Genomic DNA, 23,637 nt, shown 5'->3' with positions numbered 1-23,637 from the left:
GGTAGGTGGTAGACTATATTATTATTAAGAATGGGGTTCACAGCCTAAAAAGTTTGAAAACCACAGCTCGAGGTGCTTACAAACTGATTGTTTAATACTTTGTCCCAGTATCTTTTCAGGTATCAAAATTAGGTTGACCCATTTATAATTTCCTTAGTCCTCTTTGTTCCCGTTGTTTGTCCTCTGGGCCCTCATCCATCCTCCGGGCCCTCACCCATCCTCCATGAGTTCTCGAAGATAATCACTAATTGTTCCGATATTGCTTCAGCGAGTCTCTTAAATATTCTAGGATTAATTTCATCAGGCCCTGTTGACTTGAATACATCTAACTTATCTAAATAGTCTTTAACCTGTTCTTTCCCTATTCTGGCATGTGTTCCTTCCCTTGTGTTGTTAATATTAATTGTGTCAAGTATCTTGTCACAATTAATCTTTTTGTCCATGTTTCCACTTTTTCTAGGATTCCTTTTTAATTTTCAGTTATTATTGAGCTCCTGATGGAGCCATATTGCTTCTTACTGTTCTTTCCCTCTGTCCTTCACATTGGGACAATTTGCTGTTGTGCCTTTAATATTCCCACATCAAAGGTGAATACTCTAACCACTGGGTATGATGAGGGAGCTGTCTCTGTCTCTCTCTCTCTTACACACACACACTCTCTCTGTGTCTCACACACACATACACACTGTGGATCACACACACACATACCTACACACACATACTGTGTCACACACACATAAACACACACACTGTCTTGTCTTTCATGCACACACACAAATATACACTCTCTGTGTCACACATACACACACACTTTCTCTCTCACACACATATACTGTCTCTGTCTCTCTCACACACACACTGCCTTTGTCTCATGCATACTGTCTCTGTATCTCGCATACATACACATACTCTGTCTCACACACACACACAGTCTCTCTCTCTCACACACACACACAAACATACTGTCTGTCTCACACATACACACACACAGTGTCTCACACACACTGTTTCTGTGTGTCTCTCACACACACACTGTCTCTGTGTCTCAGACACACATACACATACACTCTCTCACACACACACAATCTCTCAGACTCTCTGTATTTCTTATTCACACACATACATATTCTGTCTCTCACACAAAATATACACACTCTGTCTCTCACACACATAGTCTCTGTGTCTATCTCACACATACACACTGTCTCTGTCTCACACATGCACACACACTACCTGTGTTTCAAATATACACACACACTGTCTTTCTCACACAGTCTCTGTGTCTCTCGCACACACTGTCTCTCTCTCTCACACACAGAGTCTCTGTGTGTCTCTCTCTCACTCTCTCACACACTCTCTGTGTGTTTCTCTGTCACTCTCACACACAATGTCTCTATGCCTTATACACACTGTCTCTGTGTCTCTCTCATGCACACATACAGTCTCTCTCTCTCTCACACACACACACACATCTCTGTCTCTCTCTCACACATACACACAGTCTCTAATGCACACATACAGGTTCTGTGTGTGTGTGTCTCTGTCTTTCTCACACACACAGTGTCTCTGTCTCTCACACACACAGTCTCACTAGGGTGACCGGATGTCCTGATTTTATAGGGACAGTCCCGATTTTGGAGACTTTTTCTTATACAGGCACCTATTACCCCTCATCCCTGTCTTGATTTTTTACACTTCCTATCTGGTCACCCTAAGTCTCACAAATACACACACAGTCTCACTTTCTCATGCACACACACAGTCTCTGTCTCACACACTCTTGTTTCTGTCTGCCTCTCATTTACACACAGTCTCTGCATCTCTCTCTCTCTCTCTTTCACACACACAGTCTCTGTGTCTCTCACACACATACAGTATCTCTCTCTCATGCACACACATACATACACTGTCTGCCTCACACACACACACATAGTCTGTGGGTACGTCTACACTACGAAATTAGGTAGAATTTATAGAAGTCGGTTTTTTAGAAATCATTTTTATAGTCGATTGTGTGTGTCCCCACACAAAATGCTCTAAGTGCATTAAGTCGGCAGACCGTGTCCACACTACTGAGGCTAGCATCAACTTCCAGAGCGTTGCACTGTTGGTAGCTGTCGGTAGCTATCCCACAGTTCCCACATTCTCCGCTGCCCATTGGAATTCTGGGTTGAGATCCCAATGCCTGACAGGGCAAAAACAGTGTCGCGGGTGGTTCTGGGTACATGTCGTCAGGCCCCCCACCACTCCCTCCATGAAAGCAACGGCAGACAATCGTTTTGCACCTTTTTTCCTGGGTTACCTAAGCAGATGCCATAGCATGGCAACCATGGAGCCTGCTCAGCTCATCATCACCGAACGTCTCCTGGGTGCTGGCAGACATGGGACTGCATTGCTACACAGCAGCAGATCATTGCCGTTTGGCAGCAGACGGTGCATTACGATTGGTAGCCATCGTTGTCATACTCCTAGGTGCTCTTTTAGTCGAGGTCAATCAGGGGCGCCTGGGCAGACAGGGAGCGACTCAGCCAGGTCATTCCTATCTTCTGCCGAGCACTCAGAAGATGACGATGGCTAGCAGTTGTACTGCACCATCTTCTGGCAAGCAGCCAGGAGCTGATGATGGCTGACAATTGTAATGCAGCATCTTCTGCCGAGCACCCAGGATATGACGATGGCTAGCAGTCATACTGCACTGTCTGCTACCAGCCTGAGATGGAAAAGATAGATGAAGTGGATCAAAACAAGACATTGACCCAATTTGTTTTGTGAAATCAACGGCCTGCTAAACCCAGGGTTTTGAGCTCAATCCTTGAGGGGGCCATTCTGTGTGACAGTTGTTTGTATTTCTCCTTGATGCAAAGCCACCTCTTTTGTTGATTTTATTTCCCTGTCAGTCACCCCTCCCTCCATCAGCGCAACAGCAGACAATTGTTTTGTGCCTTTTTTCAGCGAGATGCCATAGCACTGGGATCATGGAGCCCGCTCAGATCACTGCTGCAATTATGAGCACTGTAAACACCAGACACATTATCCTGGAGTATACACAGAATCAGAAGTTGCAAAAGCAAAACCAGGTGAGGAGGCGATGGCAGTGCGGTGATGAGAGTGATGAGGACATAGATTTCTCAAAAAGTACGGGCCAGACAATGTGCCCCGGCAATGTGCACATCATGCTGATGAGCTCTGCCTGGTTACCTGTGCTGATCAGCTCGCCACGCTGGCCAAACAGGAAACGAAATTCAAAAGTTCGCAGGTCTTTTCCTGTCTACCTGGCCAGTGCATCTGAGTTGAGAGTGCTGTCCAGAGCAGCCACAATGGAGCACTCTGGGATAGCTCCCGGAGGCCAATACTGTCGAATTGCGTCCACACTACCCCAGATTTGACCCAGCAAGTCCGAGTTCAGTGCTAATCCCTTCAGCCTGGACTACACTACGAGTTTATGTCGAATTTAGCAGCGTTAAACCGAATTCACCCTGCACCTGTACACACAACAAAGCCCTTTACTTCGATATAAGGGCTCTTAAAATTGATTTCTGTACTCCTCCCTGATGAGGGGAATAGTGCTGAAATCGACATTGCCATTTTGAATGAGGGGTAGTGTGGCCACAATTCGATGGTATTGGCATCAGGGAGCTATCCCACAGTGCACCATTATGACCACTCTGGACAGCAGTCTGAACTCAGATGCACTGGCCAGGTAGACAGGAAAAGCCCCGCAAACTTTTGAATTTTATTTCCTGTTTGCCCAGCGTGGAGCGCTGACCAGCACAGGTGACCATGCAGTCCCAGAATCAAAAAGAGCTCTCGCATGGACCATACGGGAGATACTGAATCTGATCTCTGTATGGGGAGATGAATCTGTTCTATCAGAACTCCGTTCCAAAGGACAAAATGACAAAACATCTGAAAAAATCTCCAAGGCTATGATAGACAGAGGGCACAGTCAATTTCCAAAGCAGCAGATGGTACAATAGGACTGGTATCCATCATCGCCAATTTGGACGGGTGCAGGGTTAATGCAGTTTAACGCTGCTAAATTCAATATAAACTCATAGTGTAGACCAGACCAGAGCCAATCAGTAGAAGAAAGAACATGTCTAATGTAGAAAGCATATTCTCATGACATCATCAATGTCCCATGGTGCCTCCTGCTGAAACTGATTTTGTAGCTGCTCCAGCTGGCTTGAGCCACTGTGTCCTGGAGTTTCTCTTTTCCCTGAGCTTACATGGGTAGGGGCTGGATAGGGCCTAGTGTCCCTAGAAGGGAGTTTCCCTTGCACAGTTGTCAGTTCCGCCACATCCACACACTTTCACGCTGCAGAAAATGCTACTGGCAGCTTAGCAGTTTACTCTCTTGAATCATTGAGAACTGTCTGGCATTGTTGCTGAAGAGAGGATAGTTGTTAGGCTGCCACTCCTATCAACACCTATGAGAACTGTTTTCTAAATGGATACTCACAAAAAGGAAGAAAGGGATGAAGTGCAGAGAACCAGAGTTCACTTATTTGATCCTGCTTTCTGTCTATACCCTTTTTTTTTCTGATTTTTTCCCATTCTGGAGATTACCTGGCAGCAGCATCCATAACATCCAAGGATGCTTGAAGAGTGGTTCCCGCCAATAATTGGCCCACTGAGATGATGGACTACAATTGCTCCCTAAGTAATGTATGCATATATAATATATATTTGGCCAGGACGAGCTGATTGTTCACAATCCTGAACTGCAGGCTTGCTGAAGAGTAGAACTTCCATCCAAAGTGATCCCGTCTCTTTTGATCTCTGTCATATGGGGTAAAGGTGGAAAACTGTAGTCTACCCTGCTCATTTACTGCATCCACCACCAGGGAGTTAGGAGGAGGGTGTGAGAACAAAGAATCAGAATCCTTAAGGGGAATCCTCTTTATCTGCCCTGGCTTCCTGCTCCTCAAATGTTTTCCTCAATGGGAAGGCTCTTTGTGGAGGAGAGGACTATACGACTCTGGCCTCCCTATGTAATGGTATCAGTGGTCTGATGAATTGCTGCTGGTCGTAATGGACTGGGGCATAGGCAGTATGGCCTACTGGTCATGACTGGATTGAAGTCTGCTCATCAGGGGGTGGTTGTCACTGAGCAGGAGCTGGAGGGATTGCAAGATCCAGGTTCTGTAAGCAAGAGTCAGGGTCAGGCTGGGGTCAGAGACCAGAGATCAGAGGCAGTACCAGGTTAGAACTAAGTTAGGAATCATGGTCAGAGTCAGGCTGAAGTTGAAGATTGGAGATCAGGAAATCACGCAGGATCTAGCATTGCAGGAGCCCGAAGTCTGTGTGATTGCCCAGATGACTTCCTGGGACAACCCCTGGGGTTAAACAGAGAGCTTGGAAATCAGAAGGCTGCAGGGCACCATTGCTCTGGGTCTATTGGGCAGCATTTCCTGCCACACCTACCATAGTGCTCCCTGTCTGTGCCTCTGCATGGCCTTCTGGTGGCAGTGTGGGACTACCAGTCATCCCAGGCTCCGCAGATCTTGGTTCTAGTCCTGGGGTTCTTACACTGGTCCCAGTATGTCCATCGCAGGGGACCCACATATGAGGGGGAGTGGCAGGCAGGGTTGGTCCCTTCACACTTGATGAAAAGTGTGATCTTCCCTGTGACTGAACAGATATGTTGGAGAACTCTGAACAGAAAAATAAAAGACCAACTAGCAGTCTCCTTCATCCTCCTCAATATCATCCACTGGAAAAGAATGGAGAGTCCTGTTCTACCTGACAGTGGGGACCCATGGTACCCACAAGGAGTGAGGATTCCAGTTTTGTCCATTACAGACAAGACCATAGATTATTAGAACTATTGGACCAGAAGTGAAGCACCCATAGGGCAGTACTCAAAGAAGAACACATATTTCTGCTTTGAGTCTCTTTTTACAAGTAAAGGAGTGAAGGAGAGCAGCTTGAAAAAAATCATATGAAAAATTTTACTTTTCAGAAAAAAATTGAAGCAGAACACTTTTTTTTGAAAACGTGTAGTTTGAAACTGAAAATTTAAATTTGGAAATGCCATCACGGTGCCTCTTGGAGTCTTAATTTTGGGTCCCTCACTCTCTTCTATGGGCCAGGCTCCATGGCTGGTCTACAGCTTCCATGATTCACCACAATTTCCCTAGAATTAAGTTTCTAATCTCAAAATATGCTGTATTCTAAGTGTACCAGAAATAACATATGGACAATCTACAAAATGGTTGCCATGGGCAATATATATCACATAGAGTTTGAAGCCAAATTGTTTACAAATGACAGGTTGCTTTTGAGTGTCTGAACTTGGGCAACCAAATTTGGGATATCCCAAATCAGTGGCTGCTTTGACAAATTGGGCCTGAATGATTTGTGGGTTCTCAAACTGACCTACTGTGTGATCTTGGACAAGTCATGTCATGTCCCTGTGACCATCTGTAAAACATGGGTGGTAATACTTCCCAATCCATAGGTGCTGGAACTTAGGGTGCTGTTAGAGGTGCTGGCTATAAGTGGTTTCCATTATATACAGGCTTTACAGTTTGATTCTATGGCTCTCAACATCCTCACTATACACATTGTTCCAGCACCTCTATTGCAAGCCAGAGGTTTCAATTAGTAATGTTTGTAAAGCCCTTGGAATTCCTTTGATGAGAAGACAAATACTGCATTATAGAGTGGTCAGATTCACTTTTGTTTTCTGTAGCTTTCATTTCCTGTTTTCATTTCATGTGTTAAAGTTTCATCTTTCAGTGATTCTTCTTAATCTTTCAGTCCACTTGGCATCCTATGGGGGAGGGAGGGCACACATGACACATATTAATCATGTCGCTAATGCGCTGCTGGAAAGCGCTCTGGGACCATGGTGATGTGGGCGGGACAAGAATCTATAGTGAACAGAATAGAAAGCCCTTAATTCAGGGGACTGTGAATGTAGGGTTGGTTGTTCTTCAAAGAACACTGAGAGATATGTCTTCTATCTCAATAAAAATAATTTCTTAAATATAACATATGTTTGCAGCACAACCTGATGCAATTTTACAGACTAATTAATTATGCAAAAAAGATTTTATCCTTGGTAACCTTTCTGGAAATTTTTTTGGTACTAGAGACAAGCAGTTTTTGACACTGCTCACAAAATGTCACTTATACAGAAACTGTATAAAACAGCCATTCATAGCACTTCATTCCTTTCAAAAGAACAGGAGCCAGTGTTTGCTTCATTTAATACAATACACAGTTTCCATGGAGACACAGAAGGAACCGAAGGAGTTTCCCAGACTATACCAGGCTTGTCACAACACATCAGCCTTTTATTTTCTGTTCTAAGTTAAAGTTAGGGGCTAAATTCATTAGCTAATAGATGTTGGATGTTTATGAAATACTTTTTAACCTACAAAATGTTCTTGCACATGCTGATTTTCCAGTATAGAAAACTGGAAGTTAATTGCCAGCAAAAAAAAGAAAAAAGTATAATAGTTTGAAATCAGATAAATAAGGAAGAAGAATGTTATTTGTTTGTAGGAATTTGAAAAACACCCTCTCCCTGTGCTATCCTGAAAGAACATAGCCTTTCTTATCTTTTCTTATTTTGGCTAATGTCTCATTCAGCTCGCTCTGAACATATAAGCCTGCAAATGAAATCCAGTGCACATGATTGTCATGAAATGTATAAATTTCTTCAAAGAGAGCTTCAGTCCCACATCTCCTGGGAATTGGGATTTCTAAGTCAGAACCAAGCTCAGTAGAATCAAAATGTTAGAGGGTCTAATATCCTGCTGAATTTCACAAGTCCTTCTACACCCAAATGGCCCTATCACTGACCGATCCTAAAATGATAACCTAAAATGGCATTCTGATATAATATGTACAGCAAACCCAGGAACTTACTGTTTGTCAGCATCTGCAGATCTTCCACAGAGGGAGGCGACCCTTTCTTCTCATATGGAATAACCGTGTTCAAATACTAGAAAGGAATGACATGTACCATTATTCTCTCGCTATTGCAGGGCAAGCTAATGTGAAGGAAGCATGAAACCAAATTGCTTACAGAATTGTGTGAGATATGAAAGAAAAGAAATCAAACAAAAAACTCTACTAAGTAAAGAGGCTAGTGCTCTAGAAAATAATCTTCAATTCAATAATATTATATATTGGTATGACAAGCTATGCAATTGGTGCCAAAGAATGACAAGGACAGAACTCCTTGGGATATGCCAGAGGCAGGCAAGGGCTAGATTCTGCCCACCATTTTCAAGGAAACACAAGGCCTCTGGGGAGCCCTCCAGAAAAGTTCTGACTCCACCCAGCCCCTTACTTAAGCTGGATGAAATATCCTGGCCCAAGTTTTTGGTTTTGGTTGTTTTTTTCCCCCTGAAAAAATGCAGATCTGGATTGATTGAAACATTTTGAAAATTCACGTTTGTCAAATTGTTTCTGTCAACCCCCCACTTGCCTGAAAATGTGAAAATATTTCATTTAGACATTTTTGACACAAGACATTACAATTTTTCAGTTCAAAATTTTTCATTTCAAAATGACTTGCAATTTCATTTAAAAACAATAAAAATGTTTTAAACTAGTCCAAATCAACTCAAAATGTTTCATTGCAGAGTAAACAAAACTTACAAAATGATTTGCTGAAAATTCAGAAAAATTGCATGTTTTGGTCAACGTGAAAGTTTTTTCTTATTATTATTATTTCGGCACTGCCAAGCTCCATCCTCTTTGGAACCCCCCTTCAGGTAGCTGAAGGCTGCTATCAAATCCCCCCTCACTCTTCTTTTCTGCACACAAAATAAGCCCAGTTCCCAAAGCCTCTCCTCGTAAATCATGTGCCCCAGCCCCCTAATCATTTTCATTGCCTTCCACTGGACTCTCTCCAATTTGTCCACATCCTTTCTGTAGTAGTGGGCCCCAAATTGGAGGCAATACTCCAGTTGTGGCCTCAGCAGCGCCAAACAGAGGAAAATAATCACTTCCCATGATCTGCTGGCAATGCTCCTACTAATACAGCCCAATATGCCATTGGCCTTCTTGGCAACAAGGGCACACTGCTGACTCATATGTAGCTTCTCGTCCACTCTAATCCCCAGGTCCTTTTCTGCAGAACTGCCACTTAGCCAGTCGGTCCCCAGCCAGTAGCAGTGCATGGGATTCTTCCATCTTAAGTGCAGGACTCTGCACGTGTCCGTGTTGAACCTCCTCAGATTTCTTTTGGCCCAATCCTCCAATTTGTTTAGGTCACTCTGGATCTTATCCTTATCCTCCAGCATATCTACCCCGCCCCATTTTAATGTCATCTGCAAACTTGCTGAGGGTGTAATCCATCCCATCATCCAGAGCATTAATTAATATGTTAAACAAAACATTTTGGGTTGTAGAACGGTATTGCATCACCTTCAGCACAAGGACTGGGATGGTCCAGCGAGAGAGGACTGGGATGGCTTTACACTGTCTGAGTTAATTTCATCCTACATAGCAGGCCCCTTTTGTTTAACAAATAGTTTCAAATTACGGAATTTCTTTTTAAGTAATTTTTCTTTTAACCATCACGGGAATTAATTTAGAAAAACAATGGTAAAAACCCAGTCATTGTTATTGAGTGAAGTACTCACAAGTTAGGAAAGGCCATAATCTTAACCCTGCCCCCTAGTGTGCATGCATCTTTAGGACACAGTCATTAATCACATGATCATGCACTATTATTTCTGCCTCATTCCTGTCTCTTTCTATATGCAGAGTGAATGGTGCACAGTGAATGAGCAGGACTCATGTTGGGTCAAACTCTGGGAAAAATTGTCTCCTCTAACATGAAAAGTGGCAGGAGGGAATGTTTTATGAAGAAACCTCCACAAGGATTCTTATTCAGAAAGTACCCCATAGCATGTCATTGGAGGGAATGGGATCTGGCACTCCAGGGTAGATGCCAATAAGTATATCCTGAAATGTGGTGGATACATTGGGTATCATATGGACCACCAGTTTAGCCAGGGCCATCTGCATGGAGGTCTTGTATCCTTTCACTGGATCTAACCCTTATGAAATCCCTCCCAGGCAGCACAGATCCATCCAACATATGCTACCAGAGATCTTCAACCCCTAACACCAGCCTGGAGGCTCCTGGGGCCCTACAAGAGAGCCACAGAAGACTTACACCAGCCTAAAGGTGTACTCATTTTCTGGATAACTTTTCTGGAGGCTGGAAGGAGACATATTGTAATGCCATAGCACAAGGAGCTCTTGAAGAGATCACAGAGGATTTAGGAAATAAGAACACTACAGTTTTTGATGGTTTAGATTATTTCAGAACTAAAATGTGCTCATAATGGACGACATAGTCTGAGTCAGTTCACTAAGCACTGGAGAGAGACAGGAAAGCAATGCAAATCTTCTAATGTTGAAATGAAGGGCTGAGCCAAGGAGCACAGCAAACAGGAGCGAGACTTGAGATGAGCAGTGTGTAGTTTCTTTATTCCAAATGTCTTTTCCTCACACTCTTATTTATTTCAGAATTCCAGACACAGCAATTTGAATTACCCCATACAGATAATATTGGCCATGATGTAGCTCCATTTTTGGTGACTGAATCCTTCTTTAAAAAGGTCATTATTCATATGCATTCACCAAATACTCTCGATGAATTATTTTCAGACTATTGACTAATCGCAAACTGTTCATTTCAACTATTTGCCCTTTGTTTTATGTGGTTGGTCATCTAAATCACACAGTATTGTTTCTGCTTCCTGTTTGGATGAGTGAAACTTTCTAAAAAGAAGACTGACTAGTGCCTAGTGAATAATGAATAACAAATTTTCTGACATGACTTTTCAGATGAGCAGTCCTTCATACTAAATTGTGTGAAAAATTTAGGATTTGCACACAATTTCTAAAATACCCAACAGCGCCTGAAGACTCGTGAAAAACAGAAACCATGGGCCCAAAAGTCATCACAAACCAAACTCAGCACTTTTATTTGCAAAAATATTTGTAAATCAATTGGTTTAATATCAGCCGACTCTGTTCAAAACCTAGCTTTCTTCTTCAAATGAAATAGTAAAAATGTTTTTGTTTATCAGAAGAAATGACATGCATCCACTCCTGTGAATACCTGATTTATGCAGAGGACTTTATACACACCTGTTTATCAGTTGCTGAGTTCCCAAATGTCTGCCGAATACCAGTCTGCAAGATATTAGAGATTCCTTCCATACTGAATCGCTGCATAGAAGAGAAAAGCATCTGATTTAAGCAGTGTTAGAAGAGAAGGCAGAGGTACTGCCTAATGTGGCATGCAGTGTTTACAATCTTTTAACATTTTATCATTTCTAATGAATGCCCTCACTAAAAGATCAGTTTTTTAGTTCTCAGTAACAGAATGCTGTTCTTTGCAGCATAGTCTGAGAAGTGGCTAGGTTAGAACATTGTGGCTTTAGCACCATCCACCAACTCCTTGTGTGTCTCATCATCCAACTGTGTCATTTTACCTTCCCTTCTTTTTATGTTTATCGGTTTTTCAATGTCCTTCCTAAGAAGATGTGATCCCCTGGGCCAGAGAGAGAAAGGGACAGAGGGTGAGAACAACTTTGTAGACACACACAGGCAATTGAAGCTGCATCTCCCACATCCCAGCTGAGTGCTCCAGCCCCTGGGGTCTAAATTATAAAGTGGGCAGCACCATCTCCTCCTCCACTTGCTAAAATGGAATAGTCATCTAACTCCAGCTGGTTTCACAGCTGAGAATCACGAGCGCAGACAGAGACCTAGATCAGCCTCAATTTAGGTGCTTATCTCCATGAGCACACACTCCTCTGATCAGCATCTCCCATTGGCTATTTTAGGTGGGAAGCCATCTAGGATGCTGACCTTTATGAATTACTGCATAATCTCTTCCAATTCATTGTATGGGAGTCTAGGCTGCCAACTCAGGCTTTGTGAATCACAGTGATTTTGGAATCATCAAAAAGTTCGGTGCTATGATGCTCAGCATCACAATGCCTAACTTCCGTGATTCCAGCCCTGTTTGCTTTGGAGAAGAGATAAGTAAGAGGGGATACAATAAAGCTTTACAAATCTATGAATGGTCCTAGGAAGGCAGATTGGGTACTTCTGTTTCCCATGATGCAAAAATAATGGGACACAAGAATGAAACTTAAAGGTGACACATTTAAAACTTGTAAAAGGAAACACAATCCAAAGGTTGGAAGCTGAAGCTAGACAAATTCAAACTGGAAATAATGTGTATATTTTTAACACTGACGATAATTAACCACTGGAACAATTTACCAAGGGGCATACTAGATTCTCCACTACTAACAACTTTTAAATCATATTTGGATGTTTTTCTAAAAGCTGCTCTAGGAATTATTTTGGGGAAGTTCTATGGCCTGTGTTATAGTAGATGATAACTAGCCTGTCTGGGTTAGACTAGGTAATCACAATGGTCCCTTCTAGCTTTGGAATCTATGAAATATATTTTTTAACAATGCACAATTAACCTGAGGAATACATTGCCACAAGATATCACTGACATCAAAAGACTAGCAGAGTTCAAAAAAGGACTGGGCATTCATATACATAGTGTGGCAAATTGCCGGTACTGTTCTGCTGGGTCTCGCGCTTTCTCTTCTCTGGGGTAGGTTCAGGGCGCTATTGCTTGCCTCTGAACCAGTTCTTACTCACTCCCCTAGTGTCCTTGGAGGAGGGGAGTGGAGAGGGAGGGACCTGGGCCCGCCGCTGCTACTCCAGGTCCAACCCAGAGGCCTGGGGTTGTGGTGAACCACTTGACTAGCGGTTTCTTCCTGGTTTATTCCTCTCCTACCCGTCAGCTTGTGAAGGGCTTCTCGCCTCTTCTATACAAGCCTGGTGCCCCTTACCTAGGATTTCTGTTGGGCTTCCATCCACCGCAGCACTCCTCCAAACTTCTATTTCTCTCTGGACAAACTCTTCTCTTCTGCACTCTGCTCAATCAAACTTTCTCTTCACTACCACACCTGTCTGACTGAAGCAGGGGTTTATATCCATGATGGAGTCAGGTGCTCTAACTGAGTCAGGTGCCTCTATGAAGTCAGGTGCTCTAATTGGCCACAGCTGTTCTAGTTAATCTAAAGCAAACCGTCCTCCCTTGGCAGGGAATAAGGCCCCCTGCTAACACTCTTATGCTGCCCTCTGGCCATGCTGTATCACAATAGCAAGAACAATCAGAGTTGCAATAGATAAGGTTAAAAATGAGAAAGTTTATAAATCCTCATATTTCAGGGTATAAGTTGACATCTAACTGATCAGGAAAGAACTTACCCCTTTGTGCAGGTTATTCCATAAGTACCTATTTTGGGGTGTATTGCACCTCTTTCGAAAGAATCTGGTACTAGCTACTGTTAGAGGGAGGATATAGAACTACTCTGCCTCTTGGTCTGATGCAGTTTGGCAATGCCTTTGTTTCTGTATTCTGCAGTCTAAGGCCATGTCTATACGACAGACTTTGGTTGATGCAAGTTATGCCAGTGTACAGCTGCCACAGTTAGAATATTGCTTGTGCCTGTACATACGTGGCTGCCTGCACTGGCACATCGCATGATCTCTAGGAGTATTTATATCCATGCAAAGGGCAGTGCACCATGAGTAGGTACCCAGTATGCCAGTGTGACCCTAACAGCATCCCAGTGCAAGAGGGCCAGAGGTCACTGGTATCTGTTAGTGAGTTTCAGTGTACCCCAATTCACTAATGCCATAATCTGTCAAAAGGCAGCATGTAAAATATCAATATCAAGCAATAACACTGATTATTAATATTCTTGCATGGTATATGTATGGTAAATGCCCAAATGGACCATACCAATATGAAGGAATGTGGAACTAAACTGTGTTTACCAGACGAGTCTGGAGAATTGGATAAACAAGTTTCTCTTAGCAAAAGGACAGACCAACTCCTCCAGCCAGGTGTCACAGAATCAATTGTCAATTACATGTCAAGTGGACATTCATTTGCACTTTAGCAAACATCAGTGGGGGAAGAAGCCAGCATGTAATCTCCTTCATCAGCAGACTCCATGCCACCTTCTGCACAGCTTGAATCAACTTTACTTTGGGGGTAATCTTTAGAAGAATCCATTTCAAAGGTTCACTGGATTATAAAAGACAGGTACAAAGAACCCCAAGTTTTTATTCTCCTAAGAAGACAAAGGGACAGAGAACTTCGGACTTTTACAGAAAATCCTGACAAAGGGGGAGGAATATCCTTCCACCTTGCTGGGAAGTGTTTTGGGAAGAATCTTACCTTGAACCAGGACTGTATCATTCTTAAATCTTAATATCAGAAAGCATTTTTCACTTTGATTTGCTTGCACCATGTATAAGTCTATTTTTTATACTTGATCTCATGTGAAATCCTGTATCTTTTTGTTTTACTTTTAATCTAAATCAATCCAGTGCCGTTTGAACTGAAGTGATTCTTAACTCCAGTTAAAGTGGTAAGCTATGCAGTTTGTCTCTTTAGAGGACCAAACGAACCATATTATCCCTCTGAATGGTCCAGCAAAGGGCTGGACATTGCAGATCACATGGTTTGGGGAAAAATCCAGAGTGAGTCATGTTGGGGTCATCTTGCCAGGTGAAACCAAGGCTGGTGGAGGCCAGAGTGTTACTGTGGTGCAAGAAGCAGGCTGTCGGAGTCGAAGCAGGCTGTCCCCTGACTGCTCTGACCCCTATTCGCACCCCCCCGCCTGACAGCCCTGCCCCCGGGACTCCCACGCCTATCCAACCGCCTTTTCCCCATCCCATGACCACTACCCCATAACCTCTGCCCCCTGCTCCCAGTCCCCTGACTGCCCCCAGCACCCCCTGCCCTTTATCCAACCCCCCTGCTCCCCACCCCCTTACCATGCTGCTCAGAGCAGGAGGAGCTCCCAGCTCCACCACCCGGCTGGAGCCAACCACGCTGCCATGCAGAGCGCTGGTGTCACAGCAAGCTGAGGCTGCGGGGGAGAGGGGGCATCAGGGGAGGGGCTGGGAGCTAGCCTCCCCGGCTGGGAGCTCAAGGCCTGGCCAGGATGGTCCCACGGGCCGGATGTGGCCCACAGGCTGTATTTTGCCCACCTCTGCTCTAGAAGATTGCAGTGCTGGATTGCTACCTGTCAGAGGAAAATCATTCTGGAGTTGGAAAATTCACAGTTTGGGGAGCTGTCATGAAGTTGTGTAGTGCCATCAATCATGTCCTGCTATGTAGGACTGCAACTCTCAGGCTACGTCTACACTGTCAATTGAATGACAAAACTTGTGTCTTTTAGAGGTGTTAAACCCCCTGTCCCAAAAGACAAAAGTTTTGCTGTGGCAAGTGCCAGTGTGAACAGCGCGTTGTCGGCAGGAGCACTCTCCTGCCGCCAATGCGAATGCCACTCACTGGGGGTAGAAGTTTTTTGTCAGCAGGAGAGCCGACAAACAGCAGCTACACTGCATGACTTTTAGCAGCACAACTTTGGTGACACAGCCATGTCGCTAAAAGCTGTGTAGTATAAACATAGCCTCAGCAATGTGCAGAACATAGGGGACTGATTTGCAACAGTGCGGTTCCTGACCTGTGGTGGAGCAGTAGACAGCACACATATCTCTGTTTTGGCATCAGATCACCTTCCTATAGCATACATCAACAGAAAGGGCTACTTTTGTATGGTTTTGCAAGATCTCCAGGGATGCTTGGGGGATCTCCAGGGATGCTTCACCAATATTAGTATGAGCTGGTCAGGGAAGGTGCATGACGCTGTCATCTTTAAGAACACAGGACTGTTCAGAAAGCTGCAAAAAGGGACATTCTTTCCCAACCAGCAGATTACCATTGGTAATGCTGAAATGCCAGTAGTGATCCTGGGGGACCAAGCCTACACCTTGGTCCCCAGCTCCTGAAGGCCACCTTGAGAGCAACAAAAGATTCAACTACCAGCTCAGCAGGTGCAGAATAAAATTTGAATGTGCTTTTGGTAGAATGAAGGGATGTTGGCATTGTTTACTCACAAGACTGAATCTCAATGAGAAAAATATCCCAATGGTTATAGCAGCCTGTTGTCTCCTGCATAATATCTGTAAGGCAAAGGGATAAAAGTTGCCACTAGGGTCGACCACAGAGGTAGAATAGCCAGACACAAGGGCCTTTACAAGAGCCAAACATGGAGCTATGCAGTTGCAGGAGGCTTTGAAAGAGCATTTTAAAGGTCAGTCACACTTTTCTCTGGCCCCAAAGATTTGTGGGCTGGTAGGAATTGTGCAGTATATGGTGTACATTTGTCTATAACACTGTCTTATAATAAAGCTATGAATTCTTGTGTTTTGCTGTACATTTATAACATGACACTCTCACTGAAATGACGAATTAAGCAGTGCTTGCTGTACATTGACACATATTATTGGGCATTTTCTTGAACCTATGAGTTGTCTGGTGCCATACACTTACAAATACTGGATGCTTTGAGTACTTCTATACATTCTGCAACATGTGTGATGAACCAGTAAAGATTAATTTGTTTTCAAAAATAGAATTTTATTGACCGGTGAAAGCAGTGAAAAAATGTGCAGCTAAAAAAGGACAACACAATACAAATTTCGAACATAAATTAACTGAACAGAACTTTAAATTTAAAAAGGCAGCAAAGATTTAAGAGAGGCAGTTCCTAGGTGTCATTTCAGTGCACAAATGAAGTCCATTTTAGCTATACATATAGCAGCCATGCCTCTTGTAGATCAATGCTGTATGTGAAGTTGCAGTTGTCCTTACTGTCTGCTAGCGTGGAGTGGTAGGGTATGTACGTGACCCATGGTGCCAAGTGGGTTGTTGCGGGGTGTAGGAAGATGCCACTATGGAGGTCGCCAGGGACTGAAAAGGGTGGCAAATCCAGGATTGTTGGATCTCTAGGTCAACCAGAGTTTGCAGCATGTGTGTTTGCTACCTGAGAAGCTCCATTTTTGTCCTGGTGCATCTCCCTCTCCTTTTCCTGATGAGATTCTTGGGTCTCTCTCTCTCTCTCCATGCCTTCTTCCATTGGCCAGCCAGGCCAATTCAGCACTGGCTTGTAGGATCTCCTCTTCTTTTTCCTTCACATCAGAGTCAGGTGTTCCATGAGCATGAAGAGGGTACCCCTCAAGACCTCAACAGCAGCAGCTATGGATAAAACAGACATGTATCATTGTATTTACAGTCACAACAAGTGAAATATAAGGTTCAAAATTGCCTTCCCTCATTCCCATAAAAAAACGTTAATAAGACATGCTTCTTGACACTTCAGCTGTGGAGTGCCTCTGCATAGCACAGCTCTCCATCCCAGCCAAAGTGAGTATCATCTATGAGTGGTCATATGGCAGGGGGAGGGCATTAACATTTTCAGTTGCTGAGACAATTTGGTCCCTATTTTTATGGGTATAAGTATAGGGCACTGGCACTGAAAATTGGCACTGTTTTCCACAGGCCGGGGTGATTTTTGCTGAAATCACAATCCTGAGGGTAACAAAGGCACAGAGAACACAGCTTCTGTTGGCATCCTGAAGCCCCCTGGGCCCATATGCCACTAGTTTACTGCAACGGTGTCAGCTGGACTTATTGCAGAGTAGCGTGGGAAAATGTCCTACCACAAAGAAAGAAAGAAGGCAGCCTTCCCTAGAAACCTGTGGGAGAGGACTGCAGAGTCCATGAAAGTGTCATTGAAATCTCTCAGGAGGATAGAAGGGACATTCCTATGTGCATCAACAAATTGCTTTGCATACCCCACACTGGGAAGGAGCAGATACCAACTCTACCTGTACTGCTACTTCTTCTCATATGCGTAAGGCAATGAAAAGGTGATACATATGTCTTTGGTAACTTAGGATGGCCCAGGCCCATCTTTATGTTCAAACAGTATAAGGGAAAATGCATGCACATACTTACCCAAGTTTCCTTCCCCTGGATCGGGCTCATCCGTGCTTGGCTGGTGAGACCAGCTAGACTGCGGTGGAGTCTTAAACAGGTTCTGGACTGCAGCATAGCGGGACCCTCCCACCACGTGTCCTTTCTACTCCTCGTTGCTGTTCACAGCAGGGTTCTGTGTGTTGGGCTCCACCGAGGTACCTGTAGTGGGCTGCTGGGTGCTGGTGGGGTCTCTGGCAAGTATGGCATGCAGCTTGTCATAAAAGTGGCAGGTCTGTGGCTCAGCACCAAATTGAGTGTTGTGGCATGGCCCCCTCAATTCCTTAATTTCCACATAGCACGGCTGCTGATCTCTGCTACACCCCTTTTGCCTGCATCCCCTGTGCAAATTGTTCATAGATGTCCATGTTTCTATGACTACTCCTTAGCTGTGCCTCTTCTCCCCACAGGCCCAGCTGATTCAATACCTCTGGTCTACTGCAGGCAGGAGTACGTCTGGAGCGTGTAGCCGGCATGGTTGGTTGGGCAGCTGCACACAACCAGGGAGAGCTGCTAGGTGTGCTTGCCAAGCTGGGCAATCAGTCTTTCATAAATACACAGGGTGTTTTTAAGGGCGGGAGGGGGCTTCCAGTCTCTGTGACCCCCTGGCCATGAAGTTTACAATTGTGACCAGAGTGGTTAGTGTTGGGCATTGTGGGACAGCTGCTGGAGGTCTGTTACAGCTGACACAGGTCATACAGTGTCTATGCTCACACTGCATTGATCAGTCTGTCAACAATGACTCATTTCTGTTTGGGGAGGTGGTTTTGCTGGACACTTATGTCGGCGGAACACAAATTTGAGTGTAGACACATGCACAAACAAATCAACGAAAGGTGACTTATGTCAACGTAACTTTGTAGTGTAGACCAGGCCTGAGAAGCAGTGGTATTAATGCAAGTTTTTAGACATTTGGAGAACACTGGGTGTGAATTCTCATGATTTCTTTGAGATTAGCATATTTTTTAGCCGCAGTTAATCTGAGTAAGTAGTTTTGGTTACCTGTAAATATAAACCAGTAAAGTCTCTGTGAAAGTGTGAAAAGTTCTCATGCATAGAAACCAGCAGTGTGGAAATGATTTTAATAAGGACTATTAAGGCTGAGTTGCTTGCTGTTACAGCTTCCATTCTTCTGGGGGAAAGGCTGCTTTTACTTTAAATGGATACATTTATCTAAATTAAACAATCTGAAGAATGCTTCCGATTATTATAAGCACCCATTTCATACCTATCTCTTTAAAGAGATAGCTGCCCCTGCTCTCCAGAATGGCTATGATCACCCTTATCCACTCTTTGCAACGTCTCACTGCATGTGGGGATTTCTCACATACCTTGAGAGGCATTTGGGTGCCTCTTTCTATTCGGCTGCTCTGAAGACTCAGGCCTTTCTCTTTCCTCCTCCTTTTCATCAGCTCTCTGTGCTCTTTTTGCTTGTTCTGGACCTCGATCAGCACTGTGATGAAGGAGTTCTTCACCTCTTTCTCGAACTCCAGCTCATCTCGACGAGCCAGCTGCTGCACCAGCTCTTCTGAGTAGTCACGGATGGCACTCTCCACGTGATCCAGCAGCTCGGCCAATTCAGACACTGACATCTGTTCCAAACCTTCACAATCAGAAGAGGTACACATTCGCTTAAAAATACTGGATGCAAATGGGTAATATTGGGCAGAGATTTTGTGTATTGTGAGCGGAATGTCAGAAAAGCTCAACCAGTGCCACAGACACATGGCACTTTTAAGCCTGGCTGCTTAAATAATGCTTCATGTTCATTGGTACAAAACTGCTAAATTAAGTACAACACTGAATACGACTATAAAACCTGCCAGTTTCCAGAAGTATGACTTCAGCCAAATTTCATTAGGCTGAGGTAGTATCAAACTAAGCAGGGTTGGTCCTGCTCAGACCTTCAATGAAAAGCCAGGGTACTGCAGGAAATGGAGTTGGTGGTGAAGTAGGAAACATTTTGGGCAAGGTGCTTTTTTGCCACATAAGTCCAACATTTAGGTGCCAGGGAGATCCTCAAATCCCCACTCAGCTGCCTCTTAACTGTGTAGGCACCTAAAATCTGTAGGTCCATAAAACCCTACCAGGAAGCATGCACAGTCTAGGCACCTTCATACTTATCTCATGCCTAAGCCCTAGTGTTCCTGCACCTATCTAGGTGTTCCTGCATCTTTCCTGGAGGGCTCAGTTTGGGCGGAGTTCTCAGAGCCCACTTAATCACATAAAATGGCCACCAGAGGAGAAGGTGGCGCCACCCTTATGACCTTTAGATCCTGCTGCATTCACCCAGGATGTGGGAGACTCATATTTAATTCCCCCTCTCTGCTACATGGGGGGGAAGGTATTAGCACTTGGGTGTCCCCCATTCTTGGCTACATGGAATTCTACAGGGGGGCGCTCTCAGTCTCTCTTGAGGAAGCTGTTCTACTGGGTAGAAAAAATTATACTTTGGACACTTTGCTGTCCCAAGCAAAAAAAAAAAAAGCCGCTTGGACTGCTGCCCTAACTGCTGGAGCAAAAAAAAAAAAAAAAAGCTGCCCGGACTGTGTCGCCCCAAGAATGGACAGAATGCCAACCCTTAGCAGGTGCTGCCCCAGACACGTGTTTCCTCCGCTGGTGCCTGGAGTCAGCCCTGATTGGACAAGATCAACAGAGGGAGAACGACTCTGCTGCCCAGTGATTAGGGAAACCTTCTGGGAGATTCATGGTACAGTCGCCCTGCCTCATTGCCTATGTAATTGTTTATATACAGGGTAAGCGCTCCAACAGAATACCCCACACCTGGTGATTAGGGCATTCTTTCAGAAGGGGTAAAATCTACATTCATGTCCTCGCTCCACATCAGGCAGAAGGAGGAACTGAACCTGGTTGGCAAACTAGGCAATAATTGCATTACTCTTTGTAAATAAGTATGGTATTACCTCATCTGGATGCGTACGTAGCTCAGAAGGGGGGTTGTCAAAGAGCTCAGTAAACGTAAATCAATAACAGAGCTAAGAGAATATTGTGGCTATTACTGGGAGATAATACTTCCAGGTGCCAGAAAAGTTACCAGGTTTTGGTTTGTCCAGGCTGAGACCCTAAAAAATCAAAAGCTCTGCATGTGTTTAAAAGGTGCCACTGGTAGATAGGGAGGGGACACATGGTCAGCTCAGCTCCGCTGGAGTTTGATAGAGAGACAGCAAGTCAACCTACAGGAGGCTGACAGACAGATTGACTGTGAGTCAGGGTCTGCAGCAAGCAAGCTGTAACTTGGTGCCCAGTAAGAATAGGGGACACCAAGGCAAAGTCATATCTATGTAGGGACTTGAGGGGCATGCCAAGCATAGGTAAGACAATATGTGTATAGGTCTCTTTGTTATTTTTAAATCAACTTCTCGAAGCTCAGTTGGTTATCTGGGCAAAATAAAGCATTCTTTGTTCTGGAGAAGCTGCTTCTGTGTCATTGAGCACAGACTCCCCAAAGGAGAAGTCTGGCAGGGTCCATGCTGAGTCGGGCTTGCTCGATAACACAGGTGGTGCCCTGGGAGGTGTAACCCAGAGACCCAGTCAGAGAGTGACTGGACTGCAGGATTCCACTCCAGAGAGAAACAGAGGCCAGAGCCTGCCACTTCAAAGGAGAGTCCTTGGGAAGTGGAAGAGGGTCTCAGAAAGGGCAGCCTATACTTTGGTCTCCCACATCTGGCTCGGTGCTCTGTCACTGGGCTAAAAGTTATAAGACAGGCACCACTTTCTCTTCCTTGTGAGAAAGGGGTTAGATACCTAACTCCAGGAGAGGATTCACAGCTGTGAATCCTGAATGGAGAGATTTCCCCCTCTAATCTGGATTTAGGTGCCTAACTCCTTGGGGGTGGTGGGGCTTAGGCCAAACCCCTCTCCTCAGCATTTCCTATTGGCTAGTTTAGGGAGCTCCTGGCTCAGATCCCATTCTTAGACACCTATCTCTCCACATGCATTGAACAGGGAGCTTGGGCACCCAACTTGGGGCTGTGGACTCCATTGGGTGGCAAGGCATCTAAAAGTTAGGCACTGCAGTGATGAGTGTTGTGACACCAACAGCCTTTTGCCCCAGCAGTCAGTATGGAAGCAATATTCCCCCAAGGCAGTAGGGGGCTTTAGGCACTGGAGGAGCCAGCTTTCAGATAAGATGTAAAACCTGCTGTGCTGACCACTTGCAGTTATTAAAAATCCCATGCCACTTTTGAAAAGAATAGATGTTAAAACTGATGTCTTGGCCAAAACGATGCCTAAATACTATAGTTAATACCTGAGAACGGCTAGATAGAAATGCCAATTTGGGTAATTAAATTGGTTCTTTGACATCCCCCCTGTAATTTCCACTTGATATAAATTAATTCTAATTCCTGCTGAAAAATGTTGTGCAAAGTTGCTGCATGATGTTAAAAAGATGTTTTTTCTGCATTTCAGAGACAACTGCATTTCAGTAGTGATGAAATAACATACATACATACATATATGTAAAAGTTTGTAGGTGCTTTGGTATCCTTCTGAATCAAAAGAACACTTAGGGGCTAGATCTTGAAAAGGAGTTACATGTTGCAAACACCTAACTCCTATGCAGGCCCCCCATATAATGCCTGGGAAGAGATTGGCACCTAAGAATGAGACTCTCAGCCACCAGTAAGCTGAGCATACAGACAGTAGTGGAGGGCCCAAAACTGGATGCAATACTCCAGATGTGACCTCATCAGTGCCGAACAGAGGGGAATAATCACTTCCCTCAATCTGTTGGCAATGCTCCTACATATACAGCCCAAAATGCCGTTAGACTTCTGTGCAACAAGGGCACACAGCTGACTCATAGCCAGCTTCTTGTCCACTGTAACCCCTAGGTCCTTTTCTGCAGAACTGCTGCCTAGCCGCTCGGTCCCTAGTCTGTAGCAGTGCATGGGATTCTTCTATTTTAAGTGCAGGACTCTGCATTTGTCCTTGTTGAACCTCATCAGATTACTTTTGGCCCAATCCTCCAGGGCCGCCCAGAGGATTCAGCGGGCCTGCAGCAAAGCAATTTCGGGAACCCCTTCCATAAAAAAAATTGCAATACTATATTCTCATGGGGGTCCCTCCTGGGCCCGGGCAAATTGCCCCACTTGCTCCCCCCCACGAGCAGCCCTGGGAAAAATAAACCTTCCGCATCTCAGCACAAACCCAGTTTTGAGAAAAATTCTTTACAAGGTTCTCAGAATCAGCTAGTGCTAAAAGGCACTACAGCTCATTAAAAGAGTTGGACAAATAATTTCCATCAAAACTTTTTTTTTGATCAAAAACTAGGAGTTTTTAAAAAAGCAGAAAAAAATCACGGACAATGTCTGCTTGCCTTCAAAATTTGTTTTGGTTTTTTTAATTGAAAAGCTGAAATTAGTCTGCCAAAACCTGAGTATGGTTTGGGGTTTCAGAAGTGTGTGGCCAAATATTTGCTACTTACTGTGTTTGATTGTTTAAAGAAACAATAAAAAATTCTGCTTAAAAAAAATCCAAAACTTTAGAACCACCTCAGCTTGTGACCAAACGCCTGAGCCCATCCAATCAGAGATTTTTCCAGGTTTCTGATACACTGCTGGCTTCCTTGACTCATATCTGTCTCTATAACTTTGGGTTCATTTAGGTTAGAACATAAGAACTTGGTCAAACCAAAGGTCCATCCAGCCCAGTATCCTGTCTGCCGACAAGGGCCAATGCCAAGTGCCCCAGCGGGA

The 23,637-nt window shown here is 44.4% G+C and overlaps 1 protein-coding gene across 2 annotated transcripts in view; it reads right to left on the bottom strand.

The window, feature by feature from the left end:
• The window catches only part of FEZ1 (fasciculation and elongation protein zeta 1), a 141,429-nt gene that overhangs the window by 19,504 nt on the left and 98,288 nt on the right, over window positions 1-23,637 (bottom strand). For both annotated transcript variants that reach the window (XM_032766972.2, XM_032766981.2), the window contains 3 exons: window positions 19,249-19,520; window positions 11,131-11,211; window positions 7,882-7,957 (listed from right to left, as the gene is read on the bottom strand). In XM_032766972.2, coding sequence (XP_032622863.1) covers window positions 7,882-7,957; window positions 11,131-11,211; window positions 19,249-19,520 — 429 coding nt within the window. The remainder of the gene's footprint in view (window positions 1-7,881; window positions 7,958-11,130; window positions 11,212-19,248; window positions 19,521-23,637) is intronic.

This window comes from Chelonoidis abingdonii, chromosome 18 (genome assembly GCF_003597395.2).
Source record: "Chelonoidis abingdonii isolate Lonesome George chromosome 18, CheloAbing_2.0, whole genome shotgun sequence".
In the NCBI taxonomy this organism is placed as follows: domain Eukaryota; kingdom Metazoa; phylum Chordata; order Testudines; family Testudinidae; genus Chelonoidis; species Chelonoidis abingdonii.
Note: the sequence above shows the minus strand (reverse complement) of the source record. Positions and strands in the feature narration are given on the sequence as shown.